The 15,057-nt window shown below is 41.4% G+C and overlaps 1 protein-coding gene across 1 annotated transcript in view; it reads right to left on the bottom strand.

The window, feature by feature from the left end:
• TTC39C (tetratricopeptide repeat domain 39C) overlaps window positions 1-13,533 on the bottom strand; it is a 37,268-nt gene extending 23,735 nt beyond the window's left edge. The window contains exons 1-3 of the mRNA XM_058035596.1: window positions 13,257-13,533; window positions 2,572-2,620; window positions 965-1,093 (exon numbers count right to left, since the gene is read on the bottom strand). Coding sequence (XP_057891579.1) covers window positions 965-1,093; window positions 2,572-2,620; window positions 13,257-13,390 — 312 coding nt within the window. The 5' untranslated portion in view covers window positions 13,391-13,533. The remainder of the gene's footprint in view (window positions 1-964; window positions 1,094-2,571; window positions 2,621-13,256) is intronic.
• Between the last annotated feature and the right edge of the window lie 1,524 nt (window positions 13,534-15,057).

Genomic DNA, 15,057 nt, shown 5'->3' with positions numbered 1-15,057 from the left:
GTTTGGAATATACAAACACAAAAGACAGTGAAATATTAATGAAGATAATACACAATACTTGTTTAAATCTGAGAAATTAAAAAATCCAAAATTAACTGCAAGTGGTGGTATTGCTACTAAAATAACTCAGCATTTTGAAGTTCAAAACTACACTACAATTTCTCAGACAGATTATCATGCAAAATCCTACCTAATAGTGAAATTTTATACATACACTACCAGTTATTTTCCCCAAGGTTCTACAAATTGTCATAACAGATTTAAATTTTATTTAATTATTACTAAATTCATAAGACATGCAATTAACAGATATTAGACAGGAAGAGCACAGAAAAGGGTGTATGACAAGTGGCAGGGTAAATACAGTGCCTCTTAAGAGCAGAGTTAAGTATGACAGGTTCAACACTTTTTACCTAGCAAACTAAACACTGAAGAGAAATGGCTTCTTTTTCTGCGGTGTCACACTTGGCAGGCTGCTCACTGGATGCTTCTATACAACTACTTTAACTTGTTCTGAATCTCCATGCTTTATTCTTCCTTCATTATTTAGAATGAAAAATCTAAAAAAGGAAGGAAAATTCCCTAGGAATATGCCTGGCTCACAGTAATCTGCAGCCTCAACATCCCAACTTTTGAACATTACTAGAGCATGGATGAATTAAAGTTAGCCTGAATTAGACAGACTACCAGCTTCCTGAAATTATTTTAGTAGGTTACAAATTTGCATGTTCAGGAAACAATTACTAGCATCAACAAAACCTGACACTTAGAAGACACTTCACTCACCTGAGACTAAGTATTTCAGAATAATTAGGAAATAGAAGTAAAATATTTGACTGAATTTCCAAATTTATTAATAATCTCAATGGCTCTTCACATAACAAAAATCATCTTTTCAATATACAAACAGGACAGAAAGGAAGTTTCCAGAAAAATTTATTCAATACACAAACTATGTTCTTACATTCTTTTTAATTTTATTCTTGATTGTTTCTATAACTCCAGCTTCTTCACTTTCACAAAGTTTCTCTGTAGCCTTTAAGTCATCACATGCCAGTTGCATTTTCTCCTCTTCAAATGTCATCATGGCATTCTATTAAAAACCAACCATATTTGAATGATAAAAACCACAAATACTTTTACTTCTACAAAAACTGTAGGATAGTAAAAAATTTCATAAAAACCAGACAATAAAACTTTTTAACCTGAAGTAGTAATACACATACATCAGTGCAAACACTTCTAACACATAAACATCACACTAGAAAGTTGAGATCTTTACCAAGATTTCAAGACAATGAACTCAGAACACACTAAGGGAAAACCTCCATCTTAGACCTTTATATACAGTCAAACTGAATGCACCACCAGATTACTTTAAGCCGAAGAAAAACTCCTACACATTCATTTTTGATTTTTGTTATGCAAGGCATGGTTTGCATCTCTGCAAGTATCTGTTTTTATTCATTCATATAAAAACAGGCCTTCAAAGTCAGTAACAACAAGCAGCTATTAAATTCTTCAAAATAATAGCCACAATCCCTCCACAGGCAAGAAGAAAAAGAAACCACATCTCACTCCAACTACTGCTGAATCAACTGAAAAAAATTTCAGGACAAGTAACTTCTTTTCTTGGAGCTTATTAAACAAAAGCTCTGAATGACACAGGCACACCAAGTGCTGCTTCTATATTTAGAACAGCAGCTAAGCAAGATACTTTCAAGATCCTCTGATGCTGCACTGGTTCAGCATATCAATTCAGATAAGCAAGCCTGAGAGATTCTCTCTTTCCCCTCTCCTCTACACCAACTTAATAGGAAGCATATGCCCCAGGAGGTTTCCTAACCAGTGCATTTTTCCATATTGCACACTAGAGAGAGTTCATATTTATTTCATTCACATATCATGTATTTCTGGCATATTATAGTAAATTCTGTCTGTAAAAAGAGTATTACCATAGATAATTTCTGGTGAGATCTAAGATGAAGCAGCAAAGACAGTCTAAAAAACAAGATCCAAACACTTTCTAATACACCTGCTCAGTTTTTATACATGGCATTATAATTCCTAGTAAGTTATATAAAAAAAATTTAACAAACTTAACTTGTTCATTATGACTTTTTAGTAAATCAATATTCTCAGTTCTCATCTATCCAAAATGGAAGCAATGTGAATGGATTGAATTAACAACTTTCACCCAGAAGTAGGGATGAAGAAATCTTCAATAGCAAAAGTTACCAGAAAAACAGGCATTCATGAGTTTTATTTTAATCAAATAAATAAATAACTCCACTGCTCACTTAAGAGAACTTTTTATTATGGCTCTGTTAATGGAACACATAAATATTTAATACATTTAAGCTGAATAGCAGAACCTTTACTTTCTATTTAAACCACATGGGTAAACAAGCTTTACACAGCATAATGCCTCATTCTCCAGCTATGTTTAATCTATAAATTTGGAAAAAATAGTCTCAGAAAAAGAAAAAAAATTAGAGTATTATGAACACATGTATGCACATACACTCATGAACCCCAAGAGATGTATACTCTCTGCTCTCATCTACTCACCAAAAAACTTACAAAACTGGCTCCAAAACTCATTAACGGGCTATGGTTTCTGTAAAGAAAACAAAAATAGTTACTATATTTGTACATATTTCCTGTAATAAAGATCCATATTGAATTCCTTGGGTTTAGCTTGCATCTTTGTAAATAAGTCTTGATGGGTATTTTGTGTCAAGTTACAGAGATATCTGTAAAACATAATGGAAACAGAAAACCAAAAGCTTCATATATTTTACTATACTGAACATATCTTATAAAAATAACTTTTCGGTATTACAATGGAGCATATTTTAATTACATATTTTAAGAGAAACCACTGCCATCAAAATACATTCAGTTCAGGTCAAAAGAAAAAGCTACAAAAAATTAAAAATCTGCCAATTCTACTCTCCTCTTGTGATTCACCACTACGATTTTGTCCTAAAAGACAAATATTAACTGGTTCTATTAAGAGAGTCCCATTTCCAACTGTTTCTATGAATTTAAGTTAATCTACCCACTAAAAAAATGCATCTACTACATAATGAAGTTGTTGTAATACAAGGTTCTTAAAATGCTTACAGTTTTGTAGCCGCTTTGTTTCAAGCTCAGAATCCATATTTTTCTACCCTATGTGGATCAGCTTTAAGATGCTTCAACCTATTCTGTTCACAGACCTATTCCCAAGGGTGAAATCACAGCTAGATCAAAAAATTCAGGCAACCAAAACCCTGGTCATACATCAGACAGGTTTCATGAGGCTACAGTAATGCCACACAGAAGGCACTTAAAAAAAAAATTTAAAACATCAGGACCTCAGTGGTACCAGTGATTCACATTGATCAGTGGTGGGCTGCTAGGTTATATAAAAACACATCTTCCAGGATTTAAGAAGTATAATTTGGGCTACAGAAACATATACTGCTACAGTAAAGCACACAATTTTTTTCAACTTTATTCTACAAGCATTATATTAAAGCAGAATTTTAAAATAGCAGAGGTACTTGTAAAGCAAGAAGTGTGTTGCTAAAACACAAATTTCCAGAAGTGAAAACACATTATACAATACAAGAGTAGTTTGGCTGTTTGTTCAGTGTTTTGTTTTTTTAAAAGAAGCAGTCAGCAATGTTTCCCACACACACACCTTTTCTCACTTTTGATTTAGCATAAATATCTAAAAGCAAGACCATGAACAAGAATAATGAGAAAGAAAAACAGGGAAGACAAACAAAGTGTGTTGTAACAGGAAAAACCTTCCTTTTTTATACACACTGCTCAATTCTGTATATACACCTAAATGCAAGATCAATACAACTTGTCACATTTTCCAATTATTTTTTCCAAAGGAAAAATAGGTTGAGTACTTCTCTCTTTGATAGCAGGCAACAAAGAACAGCTGCCAGCAAATGTCTCTGCTTCTCAGTACCTGGGCTGTGCTCTCCCAGCAGCTGTGTTCCACAGGGCAGCAGCAATCAGCCACACCAAGTGCACTTGCTGCAGCTGGCACTTCCAGCATGAACTCCAGCTCCAGAGGGCACATGGCTCCCCATAACCCCTTTCTCAACTCATGAGGCATGTGGGACCATCCAGCAGCCAGTCCTACCACCGTACTCCCAGCACAACCTTCACCACGCATTCCAAGGTCACACCTGCATTGTCAACACCCAACTGATCTAAAACTGCAGAACAGACCAGCACAACACCACACAGATCATCTTCATGCATGTAAGTACAAAGCTGCATTTACATCACATTTTAAAGAAGCTCAGAAATAAAGTAAATGCTTCATTATTGTGTTTCCTCAGACCCACTTACACAGAACACAAGCAGTTCTGGGGGGTTAAAAAACATTCATGTTAAAAACTGCAACAGTTAACTACAGTGGAGAGCCAACTGTTCTTTAAAGAGTGCAAAATATACTGAAGCAATGAAAATTAGCCCAAGTATTCCAATGTATATTTGTCTGAGTACAGCTGAGTTTTTTCCCCAAGTACATACTTATCTTTTTCATCTGACCTTTCAAAACTACTTCCACACTTGCACTCTTGACACTCACTGCTGCTTCTGTTCCCAATTCATCCCCCATGATCAAAGATGAAACAACAAAAAAATCAAGAGCCACTTTATTATTCCATTCTGAAATTATCAGTAGCTATAATACATGAGGTAAATGTCACAGATCAGTTCTTTTTAACTTTCACTCACTCAGTCTATAAAAAGCACTGCCATTACAGCACATATGGGCTGCAGCACAAAAGGACCCTGAAGCAAGGAAACACGATGCATAATATTATCCTGTGTCTGGAGATGGTTCTGTTGAGACCATGGAGTCTGGCAATCAAAACATCAAAACTTTACTGTAGGAGTCCCCCACACAGAGTTTGTGTCATCACTAAGGAAAATAAGGAACACTTCTAGCACATTCCTACACAGTCACTGGGTAGAAACTATGGAAGCTTTATGGAAGATCATTTAGTAAGGTAATTTCAGTGTTTAAAATACAATTTTAAATAATAACCATGTTATTATTGTAAGTATTATGTTGACTGATAAACTCTTCAAGGTTTAGGTTATCTTTTCCTTGAAGGCTAGGAAAAGTTTCAAATGGCACAGTACTGTCCCAGTAAAAACTGAGGTGTGACTAATGATGACAGTAGGTTTCTGGGAAAAACACAATCCCACAGAAAGCTCAAACTCCTGGTAAGTGACCTTCAGCTTCAGACATGAAGTTTCATCCTATCTGACAGACAACTCTGAAGTTGTTAAGAAACAAAAAAATGAGGCAGCACTTGAGAAGATATTAACAGCAAACCAAGGGTTGCATCAATGCTGACAGGAGCTGTGGAACAGAATACAAATTAACACTGGGACACTGCACTACCCAAGCTGTCCCCATGACTTTGAAAGCAAAAACCTCCATTAAGTAAAGAAAAATCTCAAGACTTTTAATTAGTTCAAAGATGAAAGGAAAAAAAAAAAATCAGTCTCCAGACATATTTTGTAAAACACAGTTTGCACTTCACCTGGGAAACTAGGACTCAGAAGGTATCTTTCTTATAAGAAACTATGTTATTAACACCAGTACTGCAAGATGCCACAGTAAAAGGTCCTACATATCAATGAAGTTGGCATCTGTAACCAAACTTAAATCAAAAACTTAAGAGCACTGAAGTAGAACTTTCTTCCAGACATATAAACTAGCACTAGACAAGACACTGCTTCTCCCAAAAAACCCTGACTGATTTGCCTCATTTCATAGCATACATTTAAGGTATTAACTCACTTTCAGAAGAAAGGTGTCCATTATGCCCCATTTTCACACATGAGGATAACATTCAGGGGTTTTGAGCTTTGGTTTAAGAATGCTGAGATAATACAGCCCAGTTTCACAATTAAAAAACACATCAGAACTGAAGCACATACAAACAAATAAAAAAAATCAATTACTTCTCAGTATTTTCTTTTTTTTTTTCCTACAGCTATTTCCAAGACAGTATTTCACTTCTCCACATCTCCACATCAGCTTCTAAAGCTACTGCAGTCTAGCTCAGGTTTAAATTTAGAGTAATGTAATTAACTTGCCAACACTTCCTCAGTGTTTTTCTAGTCATTGCTACTTTAACCACAGTCCATCAAGAATTCCAGCCATCATGCTGAGAGTGATGCTCAGGTTGAAACAAAACTAATTAATTCTGTCCACAAAGTGAAAGAATAAAGCAAAATGGCATAATTCATCTAAGTTCACAGATAAATATAGAAGCAGGAACTGAATATTTTAAAACAAGGCATAAAATATGTAAATAGAAAGGTAAGGAATTCACTGCAACAACATTCAAACCCTTTGGTCATTATTCCATCACAGATTATTTTAAAATGTGTTCTAGAAATTGTTTGTGAGACTACAAACAGAGCCATGTATGTATACCTCTCATCCAATACTGGTCAATGAAATACCCATGGTAATAAAAGTGTCAGGGAAGCATTACAGCATTATATCACATTGAGAACTGCAAATATCAGATCTAGGTTTAGTTTACATTTCATAATCAGCCCATATTTGTTTTGTTAAATGAATCCTCAGCATACATTTCTATTTTTACTAGGCATACACAACCAGAAGAGACATTCAGGAACATAAAAACAATTCTGTGGCCCTGCTCTATCCAGTTTTTATCTGATTTGTTTTGTCCTCCTGCAAATTAACAAGAGATTGTTTTGCTCTAACTTCAGGCTGTGAACTTTAGACACACAACATCAAAACACTGGAGATCAGGAGAAGAATTTTCAATTGTATGTTTAATTTGAAACTAGTTACAAAGGTGAGAGACAAGCTAGTTACATCAGCAGATTTGTACTAACTCTCCACTTGCACACTCTAAATCTGTCAGAACTGGGGACTTACGCAAAACCTTTTTTTTCCAACCTGACCAAAATCACTTTCCACAACCAACTACAGCAGCTTAACTGACATCATGTAACTTTAATACCTTGAAAATCCTGAAGTAGATTCAAACAAAAATGTATCTATCCTATCACAACAGCCTGAAATATTTTACCAGAAGCAGCAGATCAATGAGTGGGTGCACTAACATGAGTAAAAAGTCTTTAAAGCATTTGCATCTTTCACAGAATTAATTTAGTAAGATCTGCTTACTATCACACCTCTTCTGCCATCTCCAAACCTGACTTCTAACCTCTGAGTTATAAACCCAGATTTTACTTTAGTTTTCTGTCGTCTTCCCTTGGACTTCTAGCCACCAGATACTCTTCCATATGACAAATAGATCTCTCAGCCTCCCTCTATCTACCCTTTCTACCACTTCCTCTGGCAACACCCCCTCTGTCTCTGTCAAGAAGTCCACAAAAGTGATCATCTCTGCACACCCAGCTCCTGGAAGATTTAAACTGCAGAATACTTAAAATACTTCTAATCTATCCAAATAGCCAGAAAATTGACGCTGGTTTGATGTGCATCGTTATTACTATTACTCTGCCTGGCACTGAGCAATGAAATCTCGCCTCACTAAATGGGGTACACATTTGGAATACTGCTACTAAAAATCACTTCCCTTACAAACAACTCCCTTCTCTATACATCCATCTAGCAGCTGCTCCTCTGCCCATGGCTGCAACAAACAGAAGCACACAGGGTCGCTGGCAGGGCACTCACGATTTATTCTCGCGCTGCCAATCCAGATGCTATCACCCTGTGCCCAACCAAGCGACGTCAGCTCCCGCTCTGCTGGCCTTATCTTTAGAGAGGCTGCTGCAGCATCTACTAAATCACTTGGGGTTTGCTCTTAAGGCTCCTTCCCTGAGGTATATAAGCAAGAATTTCAGCAGTGGTTAGACAGCCCATACACGGGTCATAATCCACCTACTGATCAATGCTGGCTTAATGTTACCTTGCCTCAACTTGCATTTGGATCAAAAGTATTTTGGGCCACAGGGCATTTTAAGTTGGTAATATGAGGTTCAAATGCCTATTAATAATGGACTTCTGGTCCATTACTAACTTTGTGTGCCTGTTAATACACATGATGTAGCATGTTACCTTTAAATTAATTTCAGGGTTTTTAAGCAACCATAGTAAGCTTTTTCCCATTTGCACCAGCTTTCCAGTTCTGCATGCTCTGCTTTACCCTGGCAGCCTGAACATCGTGTCTTTCTATACTAGCCCCATTCTTTAAATCTTTACACATTTTGTCTTATAATCACATTTCTCCATATAATATTCAATTTCTTCTGTGGATATGACCTTACTGTATACATTTTACTTGTTATTTTGTACCATGTATCTTTCCATTAGGAAATTTTTCCAGCCTTCTCAGATGTTAAAATCATTCACACAGAGTCAAATGTCTCTTGGGTAGGAGACAGAAGATTGTTGGATTTCTTGTGAGATAATAGCCCTGAGCTTATGATTGGCCCTGGCAGCCAGGAGGGTCAACCATATGTCCTGGGGTGCATCAGACACAGAGTTTGTCATCCAGTCAAAGGATGCAATTGTCTGCTCTGCACTAGGGCAGCCTCAGCTCAGGTTCTGTGCAATTTTAGGCACCACCATGTAAGAAAGGCACAAAGCCATCAGAGAGCATCCAAAGGAGGGCCACAAAGGTGGTGGCAAATGGCACTGAGGGCAAGTCATAAGAGTGGCTGAGGTCACTTGGCTTCTGCAGACTGGAGGAGACAGAGAGGAGACCTCACTGCAGCCTACAACTTGAGGGGAAGAGGAGAGGCCCACACTGATCTCTTCTCACTCAGGACTCAAGGGAATGGCACAAAGCTGCATATGGGGAAGTTTAGGTTAGGTATAGGAAAAGGTTTTTCACCCAGAGGGTGCTTGAGCCCCGGAACAGGCTCCTCGGGGAAGCGGTCACAGCACCAAGCCTGACAGAGTTCAAAAAGAGTTTTGGACAATGATCACATGCACATAGGGTGATTCTTGGAACTGTCCTGTGCAGGGCACAGTTCAATAAATTGATCCTGATGAGTCCCTTCTAACTCAGGATACTCTATGATTTGACAATTTACGTTGTGAGTCAACATCCAGTGAAAAAACTCCTGGCTTTATTTAACACTGTCTTCTCTTAGCTGGAGGAAGTTTTAAAATCATTTTTGAATTGCAAATGCTCTTAAGAAGTGAAGAATCAGTAAAAAAACAACTTCTTTTGACAGTTTCTTTCCTTCTTATATGTTTAGAAATCCACAAAGCTACAAGGGGAAAAAGAATATTCCAGTTCAGCATTCCTTCTAGTGTCAGGGTGGTTCACCAAACCATCCTGATGCTTGAGGGCTCCATCTTCACTGTCTATGTCCTTGGTTAACCTCCATACCTCTTGCAGCTTCCACAGACACTCAAAAGTTTAAACTGATGAGAACTAGGACAGAGTCAGCACTGTTCAAGCTGAATACAAAGACTGATATCTGACAGTTTCAAATATGAGTTAGCACTGAGGGAACCTAGTATGGCTACAAGCACTAAGAACAGTGGTGCTGTCTAGTAAAGATCTACCACATCCACTGGTATTTGATTCGTGATCAGAATGTCATCACCACCACCAGGTAAAAGATCTGGACTTCTAAAAAAAATAAACTTGTGAAAAAGCATATGCAGATATACATGCTACATGTAGATGATTTTTCAAACCCTCCTGTCTTCCCTCAAGTATAATTTAAAACAACAGTACTCCCAAACCACACCTGACAAATCATTAAGTGCTTCAGTGTGATAGTCAATGAAGTTCCAACTACATGTTGTATCTGGCACACAACTGAATATTCATCTTCTTCAGATCCTCTGTAGACGTGTACATGAGCTGTAACCACAGAAGACAAAACATCACTCTCCATGTCCAATACAGAAATCATGATTCTGTGGCACATAACTTCAAAGTACCACCACTCTTAATAGACAAGATTTTACTGGTGTGGATACGTGTATGAAACAGCTGCAATTCCAAGCCTGGTTTCCTCAAGGACTGCATAATGACCAGCTTTCAAATATAACTGACTTTAGGCTCAGCAGTCAGCTTTCTTTTGACAGTTTCCCTCTTATATGCTTAGAAATCCTCAAAGCTACAAGAGGAAAAAGAACACTCTGGTTCAATACTCAATACTATCTGGAAGAAGCAAAAATGCACAAGAGCAAAGAAAAATACATGCTGCATGTTCTAGAGACAAGGTTGCCTATTGTCCCATAAAGACAGAAGCATTAATTTGAATTCTTCACAAGATCTTTCAGGAGGCAATTGAATTTAAAATTGAAGTAACAAAAAGAATCAAAACCAGCAGTTTCTAAGAAATGGTTTTAGGTAGTTTAAAGTGAGGTGGCTACTGAAATGGAAGTTCTGCTGAGTATCTCCATTCTTCACTTCTACAATTCATTAACAACTGTTAAGCTTCTGAAACAGAGCTAAATTACCTGCACAGGCAGTAGTTTAGAATCAACACTTTCTACCAGAAAGGTCACTTGAAATACAGACAACACACACTGATATCAAGTTAAAAAAGCTGCATGCCATCAGACATCTTTGACCTCTAGCACCATTAACTACAAACACTGATTTTACATTATGGAGAGCTTCTAAACCCTCCCCGTTGGGCTTACCAGTCCCATTTAGGATGAACCCATCCTACTGCATGATTCCAAGCACACACCTACAAAAATACACTCATTAAGACTGCATGCAAGCAAACATATATTAAGCACTGCTTAAGTCCTTGCAAAAAAGAATACATTCAAGACAAGCACAGAACCAAAAACTCTTGGGAAAAACAAGTGGCCCTCACTGCAAATGTCTCCAGAATTCAGGTTTATAGGAAGTTGAGCTTAATTTGCTGCATCCTCTCTCCAATTCAATAAGAGTTTATTAGTTCACAGCAAGAGGAAACCTGCTACAAATTTTGGGACTAAGAACAAAGTTTTTAAATTACTCTAAAAATCTCCAGCCCAAGAGAGCAATTATCAATTTATGAACCATGAATTATCAATCTTATTAAGGGACTCGTATCTACTCCTTGCAGGGGGTGTTTAAAAGCCACAATCAGAAAGTACACTGAACTCAAGAGGCATTTCTTGATAAAATCAAACAAAGAAAAGCCTGCACCTGGCAAAAAAGATGGGCAGATTTCTTCATTTAAGATATCTTTAGTAATAAAACCTTCTAGACAACCAAGAGAAGTTTGCAGAAGAAATCATTATTCACCCTGTCAAGGGAGGATTAAAATTTTACTCCCTAGTACTACTTTTAAAGTGTAAGAAGCATCACATACTTAGACTTCCTAGACTACCTTCCAGATTCACACTACTGAGAGAAAGTAATTGGCAGAGCACAAGCAAAAGTGGAGGAGAGGAAACCACACTGAGTATTCCTTAACTGGCACCTTAAAAAAATTACACAATACAAAAGCATGCAACCAAAACCAACAGATACACAGAACAACTGAGGGCTTCAAAAGAAAGAAATACTTAAGAAGTAGCTCATAGGGTGCAACTTCACATGACGTAGACATGGCAATTACAGACAGGGTTTAGTGGTGGTCTCGGCAGTGCTGGGTTAAGAGGTGGACTTCATGCTCATGGCATGTGAGGAATGCAGAATTGGACCTTGCTTGTCACCTGCAAAATTCCAGTTAGTTCTACACAACAGTACTTTGTGTAACATAGCAGCATATACTGGAGACAAAAATGACATGTTTAATATTATTAACCTGTTGCAGGTACACAATTAAGTGTTGCTCCGTTGTTGCTGCTATTAAGCGAAATATTAACAGGTCTCAATCCCTGCACTCCACTTCCAACCATCCTTTCTGTAAACAAGATTTAAATACATAAGTACATCATCACTATGAAGTTCTATTTTAAGTCAACCAAAGTCTTTTTTAATCATACAGACAACAGCATAGTGCATATTAATTATTTAGAACGTATGCGCAATTACAGCAGCCCAAGCTCGAGGGGAAGACATCAGCCCTAAGAAAAGAAGCAAGGACAGGTAGGGGCAACCTTTTCCTTAAGCCTGACTTACACAGCTGCACTAATGCCACTCCTGCCAGATGCCTACTTAACGCAGAAACGTAGACATGATGTGTGTGGGGATTATGAACATAATCTTACAGCCCAAAGATAATCACAGCAGCACTCACAGACCTTTTGTTGCTATCTACTTTGCGCGCTGAAGACCGCATCAGACCGCACACGAGCACCAGAGCGAAAACCCCCCAGGACACATCTCCAGCCACACGTGTGTGTTTACACATACACGACAGCCAAATGCAGACAGTGCTACCGAGGGACCCCTGCTCAGCCCTTCTCCACCCTCCAACAAGGTACCAGACACCCCCCACCACAGCACATATCACCCCCAAGCCCTCGCGGCCAAGAAGGCCAACAGAACCCTGGGATGCATTAGGGAGAGCAGTGCCAGAGATTAAAGGATGTGATCCCGCCCCTCTACTCAGCCCTGATAAAGTCAAGGCACATCTGAAGTGCCCTGTTCCAGCTCTCTGAGTACAAAGGAGCTATGGAGCTCCTAAAGCGGGTCCAGCAGAAGGCAACGAGGATGACTGGGGGACTGGAACAGCTCCCTTAGGAGGAAAGGCTGAGGGAGTTGTGCCTCTTCAGCCTTGAGAAGAGATGACTGAGAGAGAACCCCGTCAATGTGTATAAATATCCAAAGGGTGTCAAGAGGATGGAGCCAGGCTCTCCTCGGTGGTTCTAAGCAGTAGGACAAGAGGCAATGGGCAGAAACTGATGCACAGGAAGTTCCACCTGAACATGAAGCGGAGCTTCTTTACTGTGTGGGTGGGTGACCCTGCATGGGAACAGACTGCTCAGAGAGCTTGTCGAGCCTCCCTCATTGGAGATATTCAAGAACGATCTGGGGACAATCTTGTGACATGTGCTGTAGGATGACCCTGCTTGAGCTGGGTGGCTGGACCCACTGCAGCCCCTTCCCACCTGACCCACTCTGTAATTCAGTGCAACACGCGTGTCCCTTCCCCATGAGAGCGCTGACCGAGGCAGTGACCGGCAGCACCGACCCTTCCCGCTCTGAGGGGCCGAGCAGGGCGAGGCTGCCCGCTCCGGGGCTCCCTGCGCGCCCCTCGGCCCCGCCGCCCGCTCACCGCCCGCCCGCGGGGGCGGAGGGGCCGCGCCGCGGCAAGGGGCCCGGGGAACGGGCGGCCGAGGGGCGGCCGGGACTGACCTGTATTTCTTGAAGAGCTGGTCGGACTCGCGGAAGCCGTTGTTCAGCAGCATGTTGATGCCGGCCAGCGCCAGCTCCGAATCCTCGATGGGCAACGGCGCTTCCCCGTCCTCCCGCTGCTCCGAGCCGGCCATGACGATGAGGAGGCAGCGGGACCAGCCGACTCTCCCCTACCTGACTACCTACGTACCTACCGACGTACCCAAGTGCCTACCCGCCCACCCGTTCCCGGGCAGCCCGGTGCCGCCTCGGCGTGCCTGTGGGACGAGCCGGGAGCGCCCGGTGCTCGCGGAGGCGCGAACTCGGCGGTGGCGGTGCCGCTGCCGCAGCCGCTCCGCACCCGCAACCGCGCCGAAAGCGGCGGAGCCTGCCCCGCGCCCCAGCGCGCAGGCGCCGCCACGAGGCCGCGCAGGCGCGGGACCGGCGCCGGGCGAGGGGCCGGGGGCGCAGCGGCCGCGGGGCGGCTCCTCCTGTGGCGGGGCTGCGCTGACGGCCCTGCCCGCGGAGACTTCAGCCGCGTTTCGCGGAATCACAGCCTGTCTTGGTTTGGGAGGGATCCTCCCACGGGGGTCGTCGAGTTCAATTCCCGTCCCTGCATAGACACCCCAGAAATCTCACTATGTGCTTGAGGGCATTGTCCAAAGGCTTCTTGAACTCTGGCAGGCTTGGTGACCGCTTCCCTGGAGAGCCTGTTCCAATACTCGAACACCCTCTGGGTGAAGAACCTTTTCACAAAATCACAGAATGAACCAGGTTAGAAAAGACCTTTGAGATCATCAAGTCCAATCTATGACCCAATACCTCCTCATCAACTAAACCATAGCACTGTGTCCAGTCTTTTTGAGACAAATCCAAGGACGGTGGTGACTCCACCACCTACCCGGGCAGAGGATTCCAGTGCCCAATCACTCTTTCAGTGAAGAATTTTTTAATGTAATATCCAACCTAAACCTCCCCTGACACAGGTTCATTCCTTCGAGTCCTGTCACTGGTCACCACAGAGAAGAGATCAGTGTCTGCCCCTCTGCCTCCCCTCACAAGAATGTTGAAGACTGCAATGAGGCCGCCCCTCAGCCTCCTCCAGGCTGAACAAGTGAAGTGACTTCAGCTGCTCCTCATACGGCTTCTCCCTTGCCCGGGTGGTAATGACGTGCTCAATGCCCCCAGGACGTGGCTGCCCCTCCTGGCTGCCAGGGCACTGCTGCTTCTGCGTGTGGCTGCTGTACCCCCAGCCCTGGGGACGGTACAGTGAGCACGGGAGGTAGGCACACACTGATGCCTGGCTTAGGTGTGTCCATGTGGGGAGCTGCCCCTGCCTCAGTGTGCCACCCTTCCCTCCCCATCCTCACACCTCACTTTGCTTTGCTGTCAGGCACCGCACAGGCAAAGGTGGCTGCGACCCATCCTCCTGCCCTCCACAATCCTGTAGCTTCTTGCAAAATCCACTGTGGTTTTTAATGGATGGTTTGTAGCAGCTGGGGCTGCAGCCAGCCCTGGAGTGCAAAGAAGAGAAGTCCAGAGTCCTCCTCTGACAAATAACGTGGCTTTCCATTTCCAGATAATTGATTTTTCTTTTTTCTTTTATTAGTGGTTTTATTCAGTGACTGCAGTTACTAGAAGAGAGAGTAAACGTTCCTCCTCTTTCATACAGTGGTGACTTTGTGACCTCCCCAGTGCAAGTCTGGGAAACAAAGGTTTCTAGGAATTTGCTCCCTGTCTCTTGACACATACCTTCATGATTAGCAATGTGAACTTACCTGTCATGCTGACAGCAAAAATCAGAATTTGCAAATTTGGTTCA

Source organism: Melospiza georgiana, chromosome 1 (genome assembly GCF_028018845.1).
Source record: "Melospiza georgiana isolate bMelGeo1 chromosome 1, bMelGeo1.pri, whole genome shotgun sequence".
NCBI lineage: Eukaryota > Metazoa > Chordata > Aves > Passeriformes > Passerellidae > Melospiza > Melospiza georgiana.
Note: the sequence above shows the minus strand (reverse complement) of the source record. Positions and strands in the feature narration are given on the sequence as shown.